The 23,746-nt window shown below is 41.7% G+C and overlaps 3 protein-coding genes and 1 long non-coding RNA gene across 4 annotated transcripts; all 4 read right to left on the bottom strand.

Annotated features, from left to right (window-relative positions):
• Window positions 1-44: 44 nt before the first annotated feature.
• LOC130703410 (LIM domain-containing protein jub-like) lies at window positions 45-2,692 on the bottom strand. Its single transcript, XM_057524903.2, has 8 exons — window positions 1,697-2,692; window positions 1,542-1,632; window positions 1,303-1,472; window positions 1,173-1,235; window positions 957-1,087; window positions 667-718; window positions 488-556; window positions 45-414 (listed from the first exon to the last, which is right to left on the bottom strand). The coding sequence occupies exons 1-8, from the start codon at window positions 2,525-2,527 to the stop codon at window positions 316-318; spliced, it is 1,506 nt and encodes a 501-aa protein (XP_057380886.1). The 5' UTR covers window positions 2,528-2,692; the 3' UTR covers window positions 45-315.
• Window positions 2,693-2,829: 137 nt separating this feature from the next.
• Window positions 2,830-6,186, bottom strand: LOC130703403 (calcium-transporting ATPase type 2C member 1-like). Its single transcript, XM_057524894.2, has 4 exons — window positions 5,920-6,186; window positions 5,067-5,845; window positions 4,776-5,007; window positions 2,830-4,718 (listed from the first exon to the last, which is right to left on the bottom strand). The coding sequence occupies exons 1-4, from the start codon at window positions 5,948-5,950 to the stop codon at window positions 2,959-2,961; spliced, it is 2,802 nt and encodes a 933-aa protein (XP_057380877.1). The 5' UTR covers window positions 5,951-6,186; the 3' UTR covers window positions 2,830-2,958.
• A 3,197-nt stretch (window positions 6,187-9,383) lies between these two features.
• On the bottom strand, window positions 9,384-11,246 carry LOC130703436 (uncharacterized). The gene is made up of 4 exons (XR_009004666.2): window positions 11,145-11,246; window positions 10,718-10,851; window positions 9,487-9,733; window positions 9,384-9,398 (listed from the first exon to the last, which is right to left on the bottom strand). It is a non-coding gene; the product is annotated as an uncharacterized LOC130703436 (long non-coding RNA).
• Window positions 11,247-16,217: 4,971 nt separating this feature from the next.
• On the bottom strand, window positions 16,218-19,938 carry LOC130703421 (uncharacterized). The gene is made up of 6 exons (XM_057524916.2): window positions 19,644-19,938; window positions 18,760-18,817; window positions 18,562-18,590; window positions 18,428-18,458; window positions 18,061-18,334; window positions 16,218-17,565 (listed from the first exon to the last, which is right to left on the bottom strand). The coding sequence occupies exons 1-6, from the start codon at window positions 19,760-19,762 to the stop codon at window positions 17,282-17,284; spliced, it is 795 nt and encodes a 264-aa protein (XP_057380899.1). The 5' UTR covers window positions 19,763-19,938; the 3' UTR covers window positions 16,218-17,281.
• Between the last annotated feature and the right edge of the window lie 3,808 nt (window positions 19,939-23,746).

Genomic DNA, 23,746 nt, shown 5'->3' with positions numbered 1-23,746 from the left:
AAACTCCAGATGTAAATAACGGTTACGCGTCGGTCAGTGTCAACTAAAAATTAAATTGTGTAATCGAGTATTTGTGCAGTGTACATTTGCAATCAAAAAAGATTTGTCTTAATAAGAGATTTGTCAAATTACTTTCAATAAGATTCACATCAGAAGAGATATTTAAAAAAATTCTCATGACGTCATGTAGGACTTTTTTTTTTAAATTAAGCCTAGTAATTTTTGTCAGAATCGAAAAAGCTTATTTCGCGCGTAATTGTAGATAAAGGAAGGGCGGAAAAATCTTTTGGTTTTGGCATTTACGTAGGCTGCATTTCAAGTATCTTGCATGAGCCGACAGCTACGACAAAAGAGGCGGCCATATAAAGGATAACACCGCCGCTCTGGCTCATCTGTTAATTGTAGGCCACAACTCTGATAGCAAACGAGACCATTAAAACAGGGTTTTGTACGAATGAGAAGAGAGGGGGAAAAAGTAAAAACGCACCTCGCAAACATAGCAATCGACGTGAAAATCCTTGTTCATAGACACAACGCGAACCGTCTCTTTGCTACCCTGCAATTTAAAAACAAAACAAAACAAAAAAAAAATCGAAAAAATCTATATGGTTCCTTTGCGTTGGGTTTTAAAAATATATCAGCAACCCTATTGCAAAGATCTCTCACCTGAGCAGGCGTGATAATTTCATCGCAAGCTGCGCATCTTGGTGCAAACATCCTTCACCCAGCAAGGCAACGACGAATACGAGAAAGTATTTAAATAATAGAGAATTAAGCAGGCTCTTAGGAAGTTGATGTCCCTCCCATTAGATAAGTCGAAAGCCCAGCATGTACGTAAAAGTAATCGCTCCAAATACCCCGAATAAATGCCAGCAATAGATGCACGCAAAATTGAACGGTGCAATAAACAAGGCAAGGCTAATCTAGGTGCAAAAGAAATGTGAAATATGTCTTACCTATGGTAATCGGTCACGCAATAGATTTTGTGGTCGACGTCGATGGTGAATGGTACACCATCCAAGCATTCGTTACAAACGCAACAACGGAAGCATCCAGGATGGTAAGACTTCCCCATCGCTTGCAAAATCTGCACACAAAGTTAAATTAAAACAACAACGAAGGCAGTTTTGTACAGAGTTCTGAATCGAGTAATATTCAGAATGTAAACTTACGGTTTCCATAATTAGATGCCCACACAGTCCACATTTTTCTGCCGTTTGTTGGAAACCAGAATACTGTGTATATAAAAAAAATATTTGCAAGGAGAAATGTTTGCGATCTCCACATAAAAAATAAGTATACCAAATAATCTTCTTCGCAATAAACTTTTCCGTGAACATTATAGAAAGCTTTGCCTCGCAAAGCCCTGCCGCAGGAACAGCATACGAAGCAGCAAGTATGATAAAGGTTTCCCATAGCTTGACAGGCTTCTGCAGCACCAGTGATTTTCTCTCCACAAGTGTGACAGACGCCTTTTGTTTCAAAATAAATACAACCCTTGAGGGACAGAAAGTTTAATTAATAATGGTAACCATGAGTACCGAAAAATTCTCCATCTTGCTCCTGATTCTCCAGTTCTTCTTCTATTTCTTTCATGAAAGATTCAAATTTTTTCTCTGCATCAGAAGTTTCCTAATGGAAACAAAACAAGTTATTTCTTCAGCATAACATATGGTGTAAATTTTAGAACGCAAACCTTTTTTGAAGGAAGAGTTGCAAATGGCATCTTTGGGGAGGAACCAGCTTGACTCATCTGAACAGGTGAATCAATCTTTAGTCCTGGCTTGGGGATTCGTTGAGGAGATTTTTCATAACCACTGGTTGTGGTTAGAGCATGTGGAGTTTGCTGATAAGTGGAGGAAGCTTGTGAAAACCTTTGAGGAGATGGCTTAATGATTTGTGGTGCTGGATAAGATGGTGAAAAGGATTTGCATTTCATGGACGTAGGAGGCGGAGGGAATTGACTTTGCTCAAAAGGTTTTTGTGTGGCAAAGTGGGCATCTGTCTTCAATGCAGCAAGGTTTGAAGAAACTGGTTGATAGGTTTGGCGAGGTACACAGTTTGTTGATGAAGGGACACTAGGCAAAGTTTTCTTTGGTGAAGTGTAGAATTGGATATTCTCATAAACTGGTGCTTCATCAACAGAAGATGCCACCATGTTTGGTGGGGTATAACGCATGGCTTCCTCCAAACTTACTTTGGATTGAGTAGGAACATGAGAAATCTGAGATACCTGAACTAGTCTTTGGGAAAACTGCTCTGGTGGTGGAATAAAGGTATCTTGATATTGGCTTCTGACAGGACTCCCAGTGAGCTCTTCCAGATTTGCGTAAATACCTTCTGATGCTGTGGATCCATACTGAGGTTCATACTTTACTTGAGGGGCTGCAGTAGAATATTTATAGGGCGGTAATTGGCTATTAGCAGCTTGATATTGAAAACCCGCATATGGTCTTGTCATATTGCTGGTCCTATTGGCTTCGGCAAGTCGTAAAGCCGACATTTTCTTACCAAGCTCCTGGTCCATGATGAAGGACAAAAACACCTTTACTACGTAAATACTTTTCAAGGATGAGTGAAGGTAATCAACGTCACAAAAAGAGAATGGTATTCATTCCCGCCTACGAAAACAGACACAGGCACAAACACATATAAACGTGATAACGACAGATTCGTGTCGAATGAGCAAGCTGTGTGTACATACAGAGCGCCTTGACTGTCTGCTGAAGTCACTGGGTTGGCCTGAGGGTAAAGTGGGAGGGGCGCGGAAAAATCCTAAGGGAAAGCTGGGCAGTTGAATCATTAAGTTCAAAAAGAAAAAGAAACCTCTTCTGTTCTCTTGGCAATCTATTGACTCGTCAAACGAATACCATAACAAATATTAATGGAAAATGAAATCGAATAAAAAAGCAAGAGATTGACAGCAAGAAGGTGGTTTTATGGTTGAAATAGATTTCGTTAGATCAAATCGGAACGACTGCGCCCTTTGGTAATCCGAGGGCTGAGTCGAAAAGGCGGGTGTCTTTGGATCCATTTTTTCACTTCGGACACAATTAAGACACTGGAGGTGATGGCCGTCAGGAAGGCAAAGTCCTGGAAATGAAGGGCTTCCGTCTGGAAAACCCACTGCAGTGGTGCGAAGTAGATGACCAGCAACTGTCCGCAAATAGACAATGCCACGGCTGCTATGAAGAGTCGATTTGTTCCAAGCCCTATCTCCCAAACAGATTTGTCTTGCGAACGACAACTTAATGCGTTAAACAAATCAAACAACACAAAACAGGTGAACGTCATGGTCGTGTCTCGTGGCGTCAGTTTGTTGTCTTGCAATTCGCGCTGGAACACGAAAAGGGTACCAACAACGATGATAGCTGCGGAAACTAATACATTCGCGATGAGAGATCGATCGATCATTGATTGTTTACTACTGCGTGGAGGTTGTCGGATGACATCTTTGTCGACGGGTTCAACGCCGAGACTTTGAGCTGGAGGTCCATCCATTAAAATATTGATCCACAGAATTTGCATGGCGTTGAGCGGATTGGGAAGTCCAGCCAATGTAGTGATGGTGATAAGCGACAGGGCAGCGATACTTGTACTAAGCTGGAAGCGGATAAAGTTGCGGATGTTGTAAAAGATGCCTTTACCTTCTTCGACCGCCGCCATGATTGTGTAAAAATCATCGTCTACGAGGATCATATCAGCCGCTTCTTTGGATACATCGGTACCATTCTTTCCCATTGCAATACCGATATGAGCCGCTTTGAGCGCCACACAGTCGTTGACTCCATCACCCGTCATAGCCACCACAGCACCAACAGATTGAAAAGCTTGCACAATCCGGAGCTTTTGGCGAGGTGTGACACGATAAAATACAGAGACGTCCATGACGCGGTCCCTCAGTTCATCATCGGCCATAGCGTCCAATTGCTCTCCGGAAACTGAAGTAGTGTTTGGCCGGTAAATGCCCAGCATATCGGCAATCGACACGGCCGTCTCCATAGCATCACCAGTCACCATCACCACTTGAACCCCCGTGCTATGGAAAATGTCAACGGCCTGGCGCACTTGAGGTCGCGGCGGATCGTGCAGGCCCACCATTCCGAGAAATTCCATCGCTTCCATGGAATCTCCGCGTGCCATGCCAATCACCCGAAGTCCATGCGTTGCTAGCTGCCGGGCTTCGCTCAGTACTCGCTGTTGTTGTTCGACTGTCAAAGGCACGCAGTGGCCTTGGTAGTGAATCTTCGAACAGTACTGCAAAATCTTTTCGATAGCTCCTTTGGAAAAGAAGATTTCTTGACGCGTTTCATTGTGTGCAGCACGAGGCATACAGCGCACAGTCATGATTTTCATTTCTGAATTAAAGGGATATTCTTGCAGACGATGGTAGTTTGAACTGCAAGCATGCATGCCGAATTTCATGGCAGCTGCTAATAGGGCTCCTTCAGTTGGCTGACCGCGTAAGGTCCCTTCTGGGCTTATTGCGGCATTATTACAGACACATCCAACTTCTAGAACGTTATAAATTGAACTGCGAGCCATTTGCGCTGTTTCTGGGTCACTTGAACTGTCCTGGATTTGAACGCCTCCAATGTTGTTGTAGCCTGAACCGGTAACCTGTGCTCGCCACCCATCCGATGTTACGATATTTGTAACCGTCATTTCATTCTTGGTTAGTGTGCCTGTTTTATCTGAGCAGATGACGTTCACGCACCCTATATTAAGGAAAGATTTAATAAGGGGGAATTTATTGATATAAAAAATATACATACCTAGAGTTTCAACTGTAGGAATCTTCTTGACAATGGCGTTCCGTTTGGCCATACGAGTAACGCCAAGTGCCAATGTAACCGTTACGACTATCGGTAGACCCTCAGGGATGGCAGCAACAGCTAAGCTAACGCCAATGTTGAACATATCCATCAACGGTTTGCCTTGCAGCCAGCCGGCTAACATGATGAAACCGATAATGCCAAAAGAAATGTAGGACAAGTGCTTTCCAAGCTACAAATAGGAACTAGATGTCAAATAAGAACTCTTAGAGTAAATAAGATACTATTTACCTTATCCATGCTCTCTTGTAGTGGAGTTTTTGGTGATTCCACTGCTTGCATTAATCGAAACATTTGACCAAAATCAGAGCGGTCACCGGTCGATACGACGATGCCTTTTCCAGAGCCACAACGAACCAAGGTGCCCATATAGGCCATGGTTTCCCAAGTTGACTTGTTTTCATCTGTTTTGCGTCTTTTTGTTTGCTTTATTACTGGTTCCGTTTCTCCAGTAAAACTGCTCTCATCGATGGACAATTCGATAGTCTCAAATAGCCTCAAATCAGCCGGTACCTGTGCGCCTAAGTTTAGCAGCACAATGTCACCTGGCACTAGGTCTCTGGCATAAAAAGTGTGAACCTGGCCTTCGCGGATGCAGTGACATGATGGTGGTATGAGCTTCGTCAGCGCTTCCAATGACTTCTCAGACCTGTATTCCTGGACAAAAGCCACCGTCACAACAATTAAGATGGCCACAGTGATGCTGACAGCATCATCAAACTGTTTCATGCAGACACTGACAAAAGCAGAGCCAAGCAGGAGGAGGATAAGCGGATTTTGAAACTGCTCCATGTACTTCCTCCAAATGGGATCTTCATTTTTAACAACAAGCTCGTTAGCTCCAAACATGGCTTTTCTTCTTTCTGCCTCGGCCCAAGTCAGGCCAGAAATCATATTAGTGTCTAATTTTCTTGCAACATCTTCCACAGCCAGGCTGCTGGCCTCAATGGATGGCAGCCACATTTCTTCAAAATGTAATTTATCCTCACGCAAGATGTTTAGTTTCTCCTCTATCCAACGCAAAATGAAATACATGTTTACATCATAAGCAATATTAGAAAAATCAACAGGACATGTATTGTACCTCTATCATTCTCATTTATTCCTAATGGCATCTTCTAGATTACTTTGGCCATGACGATAAGATCACCGTAGCATATCAAACAATGGATAATAAGCTATTTGCCGACAAAGGTGACGTCAGATGAACAAGCGTGGCTCACTGAGCAGTCTTTTTAGAAGTTCCTGCCCAATATTAAGTCTAAACACTTGTTTCGATACGTAGACATTCCAGACGAAATGTCAAATCACCTGCTCACAGCTGCGTTGCCAGTTCAGTCTGCCCACACCTTGCCAACTGACAGTCCCTGAATCTCCGTATCGCGGAGGAAACTTGCTACTGAATTATGTATGCTTCAATTCACGTTAGTACATTGAAAAATTAACCAACAAAAGTGGTAGTATAAGGTCAAAGGTGTTGCAATACGAACTGTAGTGTAATCTAAATTTGTAACATGGTGGCGTCAGTCAATGCAGCAGTACCAGCAGCTCGTCGGTACCGTGAGGCATAGATGAAATGTTTAGATTAGTTGAGGAAAGTACCATTGTTCCGAATGCCTTGGTCATTGAACTTTTTGTTTTAATGGTAGATAGGAAAAAACACATGTACAGATGGCGTAGCTATGGCTACCGAGAACTCGTCTACTGTTCTGTTGCGATTGAACTTTTTCCCATGTTGGTAATCTCTGTTTCAAGATAAACAATTTTTTTATCAACTAATGGGCTTTCTAATTACGTAGATCACATAGTTTCTCCAATGCATTCCGAAGAAATAAAAGCCTTGAAAAATTATCTTCCTATAGTTTTTATCACAATCCCCAAGGAAAGGTTGATGTCTTCTGCTGATTCTGCATCGCCATCCCCTATTTTTTTAAATCCTTCAGTGAATCCATATGTAAAACAGCTTTTATTACTTCAGACTTAAACCTCTTATTTATGTATGGAAATGTGTGCGCATCGTTTTCTGAAAATTAGTTCTTTTGGATTGGAACATTCAAGAAATTGTCTACTTTTGAGTTTCTCTTTCGCCCCAGCCCATCAGCGGATCCTAACGCAAAAGACGTCACGAATCTCCTACTAAAATTAGAAAAAAAAAAGTAGTATTTATAATGGCAATCGTCTACCACAACCGGCCATTATAGCAAATGATTCCCCAAACCGAAGATGGTTTGGAGCAAAGAAGAAATCACACGTCCACACATGAAAGGAAAAGTGCCCCGGAATGAAAGCCACTGGACTGGCCAACCCATGTAATCGACTCGCAGACAAGCAATCAGCCAACTACTAGTGCTAGAGACCATAGCTCATCACGTCGAAAGCATAGCGTAACAATATGCAGCCTTTCAGATCGCCTGCTAACCAGGTTTGTCCAAGTGAAAGTTTGTTTTTCTCGTCTAAAGGAGGGGCTGCCAGTGGTGGAAGGAATATATAAACAGCATATTTGACTAGAAGCTAATCTAGGTTTTCAGTCGCATGACACAACTCTGTCTTGACAGAACAAAGTTTTCTTTGCTCTATTAAAGCTTTCGTTTTGCATCCTCTTTAACCATGAAGCTTATTTCGGTAAGTGATGCAAATATCGGCTTTGCCATTCTAATTCGAATACTACAGTGAGTTCCACGTTTACATGCCGATTTATTGATTGGCATTCAATAGATGCTGCTTCTAGTTTCTGTCATGTTTCTTGCCCAGTTGATAGGTGTAAATTCGGCTCCCACTACCCTGATCGTTGGTAAGAATAGGTTGATTTCTGAAATTTTTTTTGAATTTATCTTGTTAAACATGCTTTTACCTGCAGGGACACCATATCTCTTCAACAAATTCGACTACAAAGTAGATCCAAACAGAGGAGCTGAACTCGCGCCCGCGTTCCAGCAGCAGTATGGGCCATTCGGGCAAACTTTGGTCGATTCCTTTGGTCAAGGCAATCTATAAAAAACGCAAAAAAAAAATCTGGAAGCATTAGTGTAAGCCAATCTATATTCGCCAATGTTGTACAAATATATTGATCTATTTCGTTTCCTGGTTGTTCCAATTTCTAATCAATACGAAACACGGGGAGAACTAATATAAAATCGACTTTCACTGCCGAGTGATCGGATCTGCACTTTTTAGACAACAACAAACAGAAAAAGAAATTCTTCCGCTGACTTTCTGCGTCCAATAAGCGCTTTTATTTGTAAGCAAAACTAGAGAAAGTCGTAGCCCTCTTGATAAAAAAAAACTAAGGATGCATTTCGTCATCGGGAATTAGCTATTTCGTCACTGAAGATCGACAGCTTGGAAAATTGACTTAGTAGTCGGAAAGGCTTTCTCTTACTGTGACAAAATTGAATTGACGTGCGTTACTAGGCACACGCAGGCAACACAGACACGGCCAACTACAAACATGGGTAAAGGAACCTAAGGAACGTTGCAAACAAATTCAATTACCGGGTATAAAGTCCCATACTACGCGCACATTTCTATGACGAAATTGACTATGCTAAAACCACTTTCGATTTTCAACATTTAACATCAAATTTACTTTTAAAAAACACGTTGTTGGCGACGTGTGCGGTGAATTCGCTGTAGCATGACTTGCATCCCACCCAACCTACACAGAAGCACTTCGCTCTCACTTTCCATTTCAGTATTTTTTTTGTTCTTCTGGAATGTCTAATCGCGAGTGTAGCTGAAAAGGCAAAAAAAAAAAAAAAGGAGAACGTTGTGACATAGTTGCGTGACGAAATGCGATATTTGTAGGGAGGACGGAGAGCGGATAAAAGAACTGAAAACGGACAATTCCAGGATACGGAAGCCTTCTAATAAATTCAGACTATAGAAAGTAGGAAGGGGACGTTATGTAAGACGTTACTACCTCAGCCGGGAAAATTCTTTTATAAATTGTTGCAATTACGTCTTTGTCGTTTAAGAGAAGAAAGGATAAATGGTAGTAACCTGAAAATTGGGACGGCTATGTTATTAAGCTTAGCATACTGAGTCATAATTACATCACCCCTGGAACTGAAAAAGGATACCTCAAGCTGATGTCCTGAAATTTACATTTCATTCATAGTGGGCAATGTACTTTGTTGGCCAATTTAGCTAAGCACAGCCAACCACGATTGTTTACCTGTTCAACCTGCAGTGAAAGTTTAAACAGAAGTCCAGTGAAATCGGGAAAATTTGCAAAGTCTTTTATGGCGTCTATAAACGACGATGGCGCAGATGTTGCGATCGGCTTCTGGATGTGTAGCTCTATTTCCAATGGTTTGATGAAGAGTCATAATCACGGGTTTCAAGAATAAGGAGGTTAACGACATCGTAACATTACCTTAATATATGGCTGCACGTCGAGAAACAGATTGCATGTGTCACGAAGGACTCTGACGAAACAGCAAAAGCCATTTCTCATCTGTAGATCGCCACATCTTAATTCTTTTTGCTTCAAATGGTCAGTCATAAAATATCCAAATTATGGCGCATGACGAGGTATGGGCGTAACTTTTTACATCCCCATTTCTAAATTTTTTTGGGAGGGAAGTGGGTTCGTAAAATTAATTTAAAAGTTTTAAATCAATCCATACGAGAAGAATGAAAGTGACATTACCTGCAATATCCAAATTGTGATTGCAAGGAAATTAAAGTTCTAGCTGGTTGAGCGACGCACCTGCAGGAGCTCACGTACGCCACATTCACTTTTCAAAGGAAACCGAATTTTTGATTTTCCGTCACTGAATGCGTTTTTTTCTGTACATTCTGGAATACGTTGACTGTCGCTGGAATCCTCGTTTCCTTTTCTTCAACCGCCTTGTTTTCTGGAAAGTGGGTCAAATCACCTCCGCGCCGTTAGCCATCTATAGTAAAGGGTCCCCTTCGTTATTACACCAACACAGATTCAGCTGCCCTCCCAAATGTAGGCAGAGAGAACCAAAAACTACTGAATGAATCAGTCAGACACACACGCGAAATAAGGAACTATTTCATCACTGTCTTTGTCGCAAACAAACTTATTCTCCGGGACTTTCGCTTTCGTTAGCAATCGTCGCTTTCCATTTCGTTATTAAGATCATTATATTTGCGGCATCCACACCCTGATTCAATTTACGTATTTTCCTCTTGCTACCCCCACGCAACGTTAACTTTTTAAGTGAATATATTGCAATTAGTGCAAGAGTACGAAGAAAATTGTTTCAATCGATTCGCAGTTAAACGAGCAGAAAATTGGATATGATTTTTCTTCCTTAAGAGGAAAACAAAAACTGAATAGAGAAAATCATAGTAAAATGAATTTGTCTTCAAACGTAACACGGAGACGGAGCAGTGAACCTGAAGAAGACCAAAAAAACATCAGCACGATGTGCGTGTGGTTGCAGAAAAGTAGGCCAAGTCCAACTTGCTCTTTCTATCAAGTGTACGATCGTTCCAGTCTAAAAGCACGTGCTTGTAGTTTGACAGGTAGAAAAAAGTGAAAACTGGACGGAAACGCTTCCAACTTGTTGCTGGATAGCGAAAGTGGGTTTCTTTTTTCAAGGACGTAAGGGCCATTAAACTTCCTGCCATACCACACAATGGAGCAAACACCGATCGCCGCTCCCCCAACACAAAAATCACGTAGCCCATTCTCTTGTGTTTTCTTGAAAGCCTAATCACGAGTGAACTAATGAAGCGCAGCTTATTATTTTAACGATGATCAAATCGTAATACGGATTTTCAAAAAATGATTGCCACAAAAATCCCTAAGCGATTAGTTCATAAGGTGACACGTTCCACTTTCACAGTTATTTCCCCAAAAACGATTGCTGTCGATTTTGTCTGAACCGACTAAAGGAAAATTTCACCTTTTAGCACTTGAGTGCGATGCCGATCTACGTTTACGAAAGCAGGCCGATTTCTGTCCAGATAGTGATACTTGAATATTCTTGTCTAGCAGAAAAATCTTGAGACGACCGAAGCCGAAATCGGTTTCTTTCACCTGTAAAAGGAAAAAGGAAAGATAAGATCAGGAACGAACTTTTTCACCCTCGGATTTTTTTTTTATCGACGAAGGTGAATGAAAGAGAGAATATGGAAGAAAGAGAAAAAAAAGAGGGGCTGTAGACGATGTCGAGGTCATTGATAGAAAGTGGTGGGCCGTTTTTTCGGTGGAGTTTTTGCTGGACTTTGCTGGAAAACGTCCGGGGTGCACACAAAATAAATACAGGTGGTGGGCGGTGATGCATCGAGTGTTCAGTCAAGCAATAGTAAAAAGAAGGAGGAGCTGCCTACCGTATAAAAATATATAGCCGTGCCTTGTAATCCGGTTTAGCTCTCACTGTTCAACGACATCTCCAAGTCTCCACTTCGACTTTCATCTTCACAGCCCTTCATTTAACAATCAGCAAAGATGACCTCGTGCTCGGTAAGATCAAATATCTAGCTATTATTTTTGATTTATGTTACCTTCATAACGACCCCATCGAGTTTTGACATATTGTCCAAGTTAAACAGAAAATGATAGCGCTCGACGTGTGACTGCTGGACATTGCCGTCTCCTGTTCACTTCTTCCTCTGTAAAAAAAAACAAACAAACAAAATAAAAACAAAACACAAACACGTTATAGCAGGTTTGGTTGGTATCGGGACTTTTAATTCCGCTTAGCTTGATTTGAAAACAATCACAGACAGTGACTCGTGCTAGAAAGTGAGACGAGCATAAACAAAAAGTGTCCGTAAGATCATGAATACAAGTTATGCGCGCTTTCACGCGGATTTGCGGCGCTCTCAAACGCTAAAGAAATCACGCCGTTTGTTCCTTTCATATTGGCAGTCGAAGTCATAAACAGCTTATCGCCCAAAATAAAAAAAAAATATATCTATTTGCATGAAATAAAAAAAAATTTTTAATTTGATGAGTCCATTTTTCAGGATTTAAATTTTGCTACTATCTTTGTAATCATTTTATCGCTAGTTTTTGATTAAGTGCTTCATGATGGTCTGCATCCTACTGGCCGGCGTTTACTCAAAACCAACCAGCGAAGCTATTGTCGGTAAAACTATTCACATTTTGTTTTCTTAAAAATATGTAGAAAAGAAAATACTTACTACTCAGTGGTCGTAAATCGGCTAGGAAGTTTCTCGATCAGAATTTGCAATCCAAGTTTGATTGATTACAGGCTCTCCGCACCTGTTTCACGAATACGATTTTGCCGTGGATCCTTACAAAAGCAGCCAACTCTCACCAGCATTCCAGGCGGCCAACGGACCTCGTGGGTCCAAACTGATTGCATACTTTGGCACGGGTGGACTGCGATCAGTGGAGAGACCCGCCAGACCTGCTTACCACCACAACTAAGCTGTTCAAAACGAATGAAAACATTCCTTGTAAATATTCAAGCACGAGTAGATCATACACGAAAAGTTTATTCTCTTACCAACGTAGTCTCGTCATTCTTGCATCCGAAGTATTTTAAACTTTCCCCCCAATTCGAAATTCTGAGCAGATGGACCGTAGGGGGGGGGGGGGGGGTCAATATGCATACAGTGTGTTGACTATTAATCGTGGCATCACGTCGTAGAGCTTTCTCCCTACTTCAGACGATTTCGACAGGGGATGAAGGCCAAACGGAATGATCAATCTTCGACTACCGACCTAGAAAAAAAAGAAATAAGAATAATAAAAAAAGATGCATATCCGTCTACGTCGTCATCGTTTCGTTTTCTTTCAAAGACAAGACTACCAAGGTGCGCATCAATCCAACTTGACTTTCACTTTAAACAGATACAAGGCGTCTATTTGCCCTAACCATTCAAATTCCTGCTCTGCCGGAACAAGGATTTCCTTTGTCATTGTGAATTCAGTTTTGTAAAAACCCACCTGACAAACATACAAACAAACGAAACATTCTACAGGTAAACGGGTTAGGATCAACAAGGCGTATCCACTGATAGTGACCACACGACGAATCGCAATAACGGTGATAAATTACGTGACGGCTAAATCTATCGCAAAGTTTGGCACCGTCGTTGGCGCTGTTAAAAACAAAGCAAAAGGTAGCAACTATGGAAGTAGGACTTTCTCCTCCTTTTCCTCCCTCTCCCCTTGGTGGAGTGGCCTGTCTATGGAAAGGAAGAAGTGAAAGCGAAGGTTTATAAAAATCCGCCGTGGCATACACGAAGGCACACACTCGTTGCACGGCGTCTCGACCGTTCAGACCTGAGCTCTTGTCGTCCCTGAATACTTCACCTGTGCTACCTTTCAAAGTCACCTGCCCTTGAACCCCAAGAGAATGATGTCCGCCAAATTGACAGTAAGTGGCCTCTACCATTGCATTGCCTAGATTTCTGACTAATGTTCCTTTGAAGGTGAAAGCACGTCTTCAAAGAAAGAATCAAGTCATCTTTTCTTATTGTCAGAAATTCGAATATAGCCGTTATCAAGCTTTCTCAATTTGTTACAGTTCCAATTTCTTTTTGAAACATTGACAGTTAGGCAAAAGGTTTACAATGGTCAACTTTACAATGGAGAAAGCAAGTTTAGTGGCTGAGACAATCACTTTAGGAAATTCTTTTCGATTTTGTTTTGTTAAATCTTTTCGTTATTTGCGCTTAGATGGTATTATTGTTCCTGGCTGCAATGATGGTGTGCTGTTACGCGTCGGGCAAGATCCCTTTTCCCTATTATCAGAGGTGAGCACAGCTAAACTTTATTAGTACCATCTAGATCTTTTGCCTAACGTGCTGCACTTTCTTTTCTATTAGACCCCCTTACCGCTATCCATACTACGACAATAGCGGTAAGGGACATTTGTACTACGGATACGGAGGATCCGAGCTCTACACCTACAACAAATTCACGCCGTTGGAAGGCATCTACCGCCGCTGATCTCTTTCCGGAAACATCCTTCACGTTTTGATTTGAAATTCGTGAAATGTACATAATTCCATACTGCCTATCATTCTCTTCGTTTAAAAAAATAAAAATAAACAAAACAAAAAACACACAGCTGGAATGCTAACTATTTAGCTAGCCACGCAATAAACTTTAGCAGTGTTTCCATTGCACTGCTATAAATGTATCATTTAATTGCGTTTTGTCTTTTGCCTAAAGGATCTGACATGATTTAAAATAAAATCGAGGTGACCTGTTTTGAAAAAAAAAACCTGCAGTAAATACCGGTATCTGAATGAAATTAATGTTTTTCTCGCCTAAAGATTGAAAAAGAAAATGATGTTCGCATGGTAGCCTGAAATAATATTCAAATTTTGTCCCTCTATGCGAAAGGAGAGCAACGTAAAAAGCACGACATCTTCCATGTTAATGAAGATTTTAGTTTAACAATTATGCAAATAGGTTTTTTAAAGACAAAACTTTATAAATACTACGCACGGTAATAACTTTGGTACCATCACTTTTCCCCGGGAAATACTATATGGGACAGCTGTAATATTCGAAATTCGAAAGTTTTTTGTTAGTCAAATTTCCCGTCTTCCCGGTAAGCCGCAACCAACCAAGTCACGGTAATTTCCTATCCAGTGCACGACAATCAACTTCCTCTTGCTTGCCTACGCAATACATCAGATCAATTACAACAACAGTTGTTTCTCTTTCTCATTACGAAACTTTTTTATAAACACAGTTTCTATTTGTTTTTCTGAATCACAGCCAAGGATGTCATTAGTTCTGTTCTCAGCTGGGAAGTTGATTGAGGGCACATGTTTGTGCAACAAATAGTTGAGATGAAAGCTTCTTCTCTATTAACATCTGTCATTCAAGATATAGGGTGAAGTGGCATTCATTTTACAAATGCTCGCAGCACTTGTACCAGATGAACTGGTAACCTAGTTATGATTTGTTCTTACAATTAAACCTGAGGAGAAAATCATATGCATCAATTGTATCAGATTGACAATACATGATTAAGTGATACCATCTGCCTTTAACTTCCTAGATGTTCAACACAAAATTTGTTGCGAACAAATCAAACTTGGAAGAAGAGAAAACAAGAAGGAAGGTTGCAGAGGATATAAGAAAAAAGTCTTTACCTTGTGAAGGAAAGCTTTCTTGGACCCAAATTATCACCTGCAGCAAATTTTCACGCCTGGAAGCCTTGTCAGTGATAGCCCAAAAAATAGTCTAAAAACAAAGCCACATGTTATTTAAGCTTATGTGTGGGATCGGCAATTGGGTTGACTTATAAATTAGAACCATTTCTCGACGTTGCAGGATTTCACTTTTTTAATTAGATTTCCTTTGAAGAAAATTTTGGTAAAATAATATGAAAAGTAATTACGTCACCTTGTTTTTTTATGATACAATTACAGAAAAACGTGTGAATCTTTCGTTTAACAATTCGGTTTAAATCTCCCAAGAAAAATATATATTTTTTAACCAATAGATGTCGTTCAGTACGATTTGCTTAGACCTGAAGCGCCAATTTTGTACTGTGACGTAACATTTTTCGCTGCGCATTTGATAAAAATTCAACACGAAAAATAGCTCTTCAACCACCTACACATCCTCCCAATTAAAAGGTCGCCGTAGGCTTAGGTTTATATTCGTCATCCGACTGAAGGCTTGGACGAAAACAAGAATGCAATCTGAAATAAAGTGTTATCATTAGAAAACTGTTGAACTACCATAAATTTAATATCGCATCTGTACGCGTAACACGAGCCATTGTCTCTTTAGGCTTTGCTACAATTGGATTTAAAGTCCCATTTCGCACAGGGGCTTGATACAATGTTGCAATGGACCATTGACTTTGAGGAAAGTTGATACTGCGCATGCAAAATAGCCGTCGAATCGAGAATCACGGTTTTCTTGTTCGACAAGCCGGGATCTCTGCCAGCACGTTAAAAGAGAACTCATCAAAAGTTTCGCGTTCTTATTACCTTTCTTCTTTTCGGTTTTCATTAAAAGTTAAATCAACAAAAAAGTTTCAATATGACGGCAGCCATCCGTCAATTTGCGTGTTACATGGCCCATCACACCGAAGAAGACAACTTACCACAAGTGGCAAAAAAATTTCATTAAAGGTGCAGAATAACTTTTCGTGTAGTACATATAACTCACGAAGAAAAATAGCGGCATGTATAACTGTCAAGTTTGCCGAGCTCTAAAGAAAAATAAAAATTGCAATAAAACATTTGACACTATGTCTTTGTCAGCAGTAGAATATGCTGTGCTAAAGCTTTGCTACTCAAACATAAGATTATTATTCAAAATAAAAGCAATAAAAGAGTTTGAAACGTACGGATAAATTGGAAAACCATTGATCAAGCAAAGAACAACGCGAATAAATAAACATGTCTCGTTGCTGCCAAATGAAAATTGGAATTGCGCTGATGCCAACAACAGTCTCAAATTACCGATTATATTTGCGTTATTCAAGATGATGTGACAGAACAAGATGATAACATGTCCCCTCCCATACGTACAACCGATGCCAACAATTTTCTTTCTTGCCATCCGTTCCAGATTGATGAAAAATCGATTACACGGGGCGTACTTTATACCATAATCCACTTTTTTTTTCCCCTTTTCCCAACGAACCATACATTCACAATCTACACACACACACACACACACACAGTGCAATGCGATACGGATCTATTGGTACTAAAAAGATTCTCTTAAACAAACGCCAACATTCGTTCAGCATCATGTTATCCGAGCACGGGGAGCCTTTTTGGCGACCGCTAAATAATGATATGACATTTGAAAGACGATTTGCTTTCGTTTTTAGCAGCGACGACAGTTCATTTCCTTGTCGTCTGGGGTTCATCATTCTGATTACTTCTCCGGGGGGGAGGGGCAAAAGATGGAAGACAACTCAATTACACATACATACCTACAGAAAAGACAACACATCATACATAAGGCCTTGGAATCGCTTGATCACCGGCACTATCTTCGGATGATATCGCGAGCGCGGAGGTGTCGAGTTTTGTATAGCATCGCAGCCCGTGTATCGCCATCCATGCCCGTCTGTAAATCCGACAGGAGCCACCACACACATACACATACACACACACATGTATATATATATATATATACTGGGTAGATCTCTTACGCCAAGACCGTGCGGATCGATTGTTCCATAAGAGAGCAGAACACACACTCCGCCTAAAAAAAAAAAAAGGCTAGCACTCTTTTAATGCCTGGTGCCTTATTGATCTGGAAAACACGAAGAGCGGAATGGTAGTAGGTCGGCAGCTATTTTTTTTTTTCTTTTTGCCTTTCCGATTTTGGATTTTTTCAAAATGACATTTCGAATTCTCTTCGGGGATGTTTGCAAAATCTTCTAATCCCCTTTCAGTATTTTATTCTCTTTCTTCGGTCACGGCCCCGGAATTCTTCGATCTACCATCCATTCTGATGTGGGAAAATTAAAAAAAAAAAAAAAAAAAAAATTCGGGATCATTTACGATGAGAAAGACTTGATGTTGGGTGTTGGTCGGCAGTCGTGACCAAAGAAATCATCCCCATTGGAATCCCATTCGAGAGAGTGGCAAGCGGAAGCAGGTGACGGAGATCGATGTACAGTCGTACCGTTTCGGTCGGTACTTGGGACTATTCTTCCGGCCGTTGTCCTATCCGCCCCCGTTTCTTCTCTTTCATCGGCTGTGTCGTACAAATCTACATCGTCGCGGTCTTCTTCGCGATCGCCGTCCTCACTGGCCGACTCCATCACAGGCGGCATCAAACCTTGAATGATGGCACAATAACAAAAAGACACGTTTTGATACCAATAAAAAAACAAACAACGAGAGAGAAAGCGTATCGGATATGGTCAGTAGTTTGTGTCCACACACACACGGGAGAGACGCATCAATTCATCCCCGTGCACGTCCAAATAGACGCCCTAAAAGTAAACAGACGGAAACGTAAAGGAAACGAGGATAACAAACAGGCCGTCTGTTTATTTAAGGCTCGAGCAGGGAGGCCAGCAAATAACGATACGTCCAATAGGAGAATATATGAGCCAGGTGTGTCTATATTTTCATTACGTGAACGACCATCATCTTTTGGCTCTTAATTTATTTCCATCCGACATGCTATTGGCCAAAGTATGACGTAATTGTCTGACAACGTCGATAAAATGAGGGATGTATTAAAAAAATAAAGAGGGACGGGAGCCAGCTTCCATTAAGAATGAAAGTAATGGCTCTAAGAGCGTAAAGGAATGTAGGCGTTACAAACCTTCGTGTTCCCATTCGAGATCGACGGAAGAAGGCGGAGTGCTCGAATCCCACCACTGATGATGATGATGCGTCTGCTGATGCCAGTGAAAAATGTTCTTGTTGACCAAGAGTCGGGCGTGCTGATGAAGTTGGGTGAACAGCTGCCTTTGTTGATGATGATGATTGTGCCGATCCGGTCGTGAACTGTTGTAATCTTGGCCAATCAACGGATCGATGATGGGAATCCCGATATGTGTAGATCCCGCGTGATTCACCGCCCCCGACTTGACATACTTAGAAGAAAGAAAAGCAAAATGGGGGGCATTATAAAAGGGAACCAATATTTAAAAAAAAAAAAATATATATATTATGGTCGAGGATTATACCTTAATTTTGCCGCGGGAAAGGATAGCGATCCTAGGGGGGCGGTACGAACGAATGCGACAACAGCGAATAAATTAAGGGATAACGTACTTTGACAAACGAATAGAAACCTTATAATTATAATGAATGTCTTTACCCGTTGTTTGCGTCGAAGCTGCTAGTTGCCTGCAATGGAATAATTAAAGATCGATAATCCAAATAGAACATCAACAACACGCGTTGTCGTTGTTTTTGTGTTTTTCTTTTAAGGTAAAAAGGGGAACGCGCACAGACACCATAACACGAGCCCCTACGTGTACGGGGCACGACCGATTTAATGGGACAAGCTGATTACCTCAATCAGGGCGTCGTCGTCGTCGTCGCTGCCAGATGCCGCTGCTGGATTATACTTCCTGTGTGAAATACGTCCACAAAGCGGAAAAGCAGAGCGTGTAACGTATTAGCAAAAAGAGTGAGAGAGAGAGAAAAGATGCAACGAAAGGGCTGCCGGATGAAATAAGAACACACATGCAATCGGGCATCCGTTAATGGCAAAGAGCCCACTAGGTATAGAGAGCAGCAGTCTTGGAGAAACGATGGAACCGGCTTGTATCCAGCTGGCGACATCTCCAACCAGATGTTATCCCGCGGGCAGCGTCGGGGGTAATCATCACTTCATGCACACATTACGTAAAAAGCACTCAACTCTATTCATCTTGGCCCCCGCCAACAACAAGCGGGGGCAACAGGTGTTCGGTGGAACGATCATTCTTTAAAAAAAAAAATAATAATAATAAAAATAATAACACCATTTTCTATTGGTTTCATAGCGACTGGTGCCAATAAAAATGAACCATTGGCGTACCAGCAGCCAATAGTAATTTTTTTTTCCTATTCCCGTTGGCCGCAAATCATTTCCGTGAAAACTGTCAAACGAGGAAGGCACCGATCGCAATAAAAAAAATCCGGGTGTATGGCTTGTCGGTACCGAAATTAATACCGCCGCTAGCAAGGGTGCCCTTGGTTTATATGTGGTGTGTATATACATACATAAACATGAATCCCCCCCCTTCCCTTTCCATCGTCCATAATAAGCACGTTACGTGAATCACGAAGACGTAGGGAAAAGAAAATAAGTTGTTGACAATATTGCCGACAACCCTACGAGTTACGATTATTGTTGCCTTTTCCACAAAAGTTATGGAAATTGTTTTTTTTTTTGTGTGGAAATGTGTTTACCTTGAACTGGGCCACCAGCACCAATCGGCGCTGGTACAGCAGCCGTAAATTCGTTGCAACCAGGAGCCCATTGCTTTAGCGAAAAAGTTGACAACACAACAAAGCGGTAGGGAAAACATGAAATGTTCCAGCAAATGACACCACACTACTTAAAAAAAAAAAAGTTTCAACAAAAATAATAATTTCCTTCTCCCCCACTCACGAAGAAACACACGCCAAAGAGAACATCAGCTGTTACGTCGTTTCGAGGCAAAACTAATGCAGAGAGTACAGGAGTCTTTAAGGTCTGCCAGCATTCGATGGCCAGAGTGGCGGGACAACTGGCCGGGACGTTGCTTCGGGTCATGCTCTATAAACTTTTCCCTCTCCCTCATTCGGGATCAACTCCTCTTTTTTTCATTCGATGTCGTGGCGCAGCAGCCACTTTGCGCAGCTGTGTGCAGAATCAACAGGAACGAGCGCAAAAAAGAAGGGCGAGTCCAAAACAACACACAACGCCTGTTCTTCTCTAGCTATTATTCCACCCATTCTTTATACGTACGTGTGTTTACGTGGAAGAACCTTTCCTTCTACCGAGAAACAAATCCCAGACAAAAAAAAAAAAAAAAAAAAGAGAAATATATATTGTAAATCTGTATTATATAGGGGAAAGCCGCCTCCAGGTTTTTCTGAGCTGTTTTTATTGCTTTTTGCCCTCCTGACGTTCGATGCATGTAGCACATAGTAAATTTTCGAATATACTTTGAGTCTTTGTACAATCGATACGTCTATACGATCACTCTTAAACCCACCTAACGCTGCATCCACCACTCTCTTCCTCGCCTTGTTGTTGCTGAGAGTGCGCATAAAATAAGAGCCAGTAAAAAAAAAAGGCGAGTGTTGCCTTTCGCTCGTATATTCAGGTATGTAGATGAGACTTTTTTTTTTTTTTTTTTTAAAGAAAATGATTTGCTTTTGTTTCTGCAGAGCGTCTGCTATGACAGCCATAGAGTGAAAGATGATGTGGACGAAACAAAAGGAGCTGGCAAACAACAGCCGCTAATCTTCCCGCACGCAGCAAACAGAGCTAAAGGCAACTAATGGAGACCGGAATTACTAAATGATGCTGAGAATGCAGCTGGCAAACTTTTTCGTTGGGGGGGAGGCAGTGCTTGAGAATTGGTGGAACCAATACGCAAACAGACGCCCGTTGCGAGCAGCCTCCCCTTCTAAAAGACTGATGAACTTCTATTAGTCTTTGTCTCAACCACCGACCCCCCCTCGCTTTCGAATGTATCTCTTCAATGTCTTTTGCGTGCCATTTTACTTGCTCCTTATAAATAGTAGAGAATCTAGTCCGGAATCTTTTACGATTTCATTACCATATCAAAATATTTGTTACACGAGCAAACGCTGCGTATTTCACGCGAGCAAAAAAAAAAATGGGAGAGTTTCTATCTTGGCAGTGGCATCTAAAACGTGAAAAACTATGCATCCATTTAGATGATGACTTTGGCGGATGAGAATCATCCCTCCCCCCTTTCTCTCGGGAATATTTCCAAATCACCCCTCATTCTCACTCTGTTGCCTACAACTTCGATCCTTCTAAAAAAAAAATATATATATATATTTCGGGGCGAACCGCAAAATATGCAGGGGAGAAGGTCCATTGGGGGAAAGAGGGGCGGAAACATTAATAATGAGGTTATTGCGGAATGGGACACGACGGGCCGTTCATCTTCCGACACGGGCCTGCCATGACCAACTATGTTTTGTGATGTTGCGTGTGTGTGCTGTGGATAGATTGTAAGTACGACCTGTAATTCGAAATGATGGTGTCTTTTTTCCACCGATTTCTAATCTTTTTTGCCCCCCCCCACTCCTTTCTCTTTTTTTTTTCCTAGTTACCATCTTTAGTACATGTCTATGTTGGATCTTACCTTGCAAAATGGATGGCGAAGAGGAATCCCAAGCGCTTGTGGTCCATTATTCACTTTGAAGTGGATGATGTTATAAGGTACTCCAGACTGCTTGCACACTTGTTCTGCTTCTCCCCTTGTTATCCGTTAGCCCGCTCATTTTCGTTGGCAGACTTGCCATCTCTAAACCCAAGATCAATATAACACGAATGTAAGAAAATTAAAAAAGAAAACAGAAATTCAGCACGTCTTTTGCACTCACCATAATTCGATTTGTTATGTGGAACTTTTTGAATTGCGCAGTTCTTGTAACCATTTGCTAATAGGCTGCACTTGAACGTGGCAAGCTCTTCACTTTTCATTGTTGCATTTTCATCCGTTTTTACCTCCATTTTCTTTAAAAGCAGAATTGAACTCTGGATAAATCGTGACAACTTATCACGATGGGCTAGAAAAGAACGAAAAGAGAAAAAAAACATACATCAGAAACGAATGGAACAATGAGGCGGAAACTTTGTGAACGAAAATACGTAAAGGAAAATGAGTAAAGAGAAAGAATAGAGTCAAGCATGCGATCCACTATCGTTGACGCAAAAAAAGAAAAGACGAGTACAAGCTATATTTGTGTGTGTGTGAGTGTAGGATACGCATCCCGATCCGGTTTCATCGATTAAACAATAAGTTTCCATTCCGAGAAAAGACGAGAGGTACCTTACTCATAGTCCAGGTGCAGACCAAACGTTCGAATCAGTTCCTAGTTTCCACTCCGCAAAGGAAGGTGTGTTGATTGGTGCAAAAACAAAACGCCGGAGCTTGTACGGATTTTCAATCATGTGATTATAGAATCTGGTGGCTGATTTAAAAAGAAAAAAAAATTAATAGAAATATAAAAAACATTGAAATGATTAAAAGTGATGTGTACCACGGCAATGCGGAGTTCTCGTTTGATTGCATTTTTCTCCGATATGGGCCAGAGCCAAGTTTGTTCGGACTGTGTGAACTTTCATGGCCAATAATAAGGAGAGAATGGGGACCTTATGGCCTGTCCGTACCACATGTGAGTGCAAACAACTAAGAAGATAACACCAACACGTTAAAAAAAATAAAAAAATAAATTAACAGGAAAACAAAATAAAGTTTACTAAGTTTGGGATGCTGATAGATAAGTTTCTATCAAATGAGAACGGACTAGTCAAACCGGAGACCATCTTCAGCAAGCCGGACGAGAATCACAACGATCATTTCCACAGACACGCCGAGTGCCTCAAACCATATGATCCAAAAACTGCTCGCAAGTCCATCACTCGCGGACAGGCCTACAAATTATCCATCGGCGGGATAATCAACAAGACGAAGATCATCCCGTCGGAACGGCAACAAAGCCCGCCAGAACACACAGACATAACCGAACCAGCTAGCAGAAGTGAGCCGATTACATCCAGCAGAAGTGAGTTTGCTCCAGCCAATAGAATCGAGCCGGCCATGTATTCGCGTGAATCAGTAGCTGCCAATAAAATGTACGGCGTTCCGGCCGGAATCGACACGCTGATGGATGAAGAGGATGAAGACCCGACGGTGATGTATCCAACAATAAGTGCAGACACTGTTGGTGGCATTAGCAATACTGGAAACGGCCCCAGGGTTAATAACAGCAGTGGCGGAGTAGGCTCTAAAATCAACAGTGGTCTGGCCCCTGGATACGGTAACGGTCCAGTGAGTGATGTCAAACGTCAGAGTTCCAGCGTCGTCAAGAACACGAGGCCACCGCAGACGTGGAAAGCGGGCAAAGCGAGTGCGGATTTAGTGCCAGTTGATCCTTCGAGAAACATATCGAAAGAAGTTCCAGCCAAAACGTGGAAAGCCGTTCGTTTCACTTCCACCATTTCCAGGGGTTCAAACACTACAGCGTCGATCCTCGTCACTAAAAGTGTTCAGACCGTCTCGACGGCCTACAAACTGCGACTGAATCGATGGCCCGTCTGGAATAATAACGTTGACGACGGATATTATCACAGGCGTCCATTCGCCGTCGAAGACGTTGGTTACCACCATCCGCTTTGGATGCGAAGGATCTTATCCTTCATCTTTTCTCAGTTTGGTATCGTCCTGTTTTTGACGACGTGGATCAGCGGGCACGCGGCCCTCTTCCAGCATTTAGAGCAACAGCCCGACATCAAATTGGTCAACGACGTCGTGTCGAGCCGC

Source organism: Daphnia carinata, chromosome 10 (genome assembly GCF_022539665.2).
Source record: "Daphnia carinata strain CSIRO-1 chromosome 10, CSIRO_AGI_Dcar_HiC_V3, whole genome shotgun sequence".
NCBI classification, from domain to species: domain Eukaryota; kingdom Metazoa; phylum Arthropoda; class Branchiopoda; order Diplostraca; family Daphniidae; genus Daphnia; species Daphnia carinata.
The sequence above is the reverse complement of the archived record's forward strand: the minus strand, read 5'-3'. Positions and strand labels throughout refer to the sequence as shown.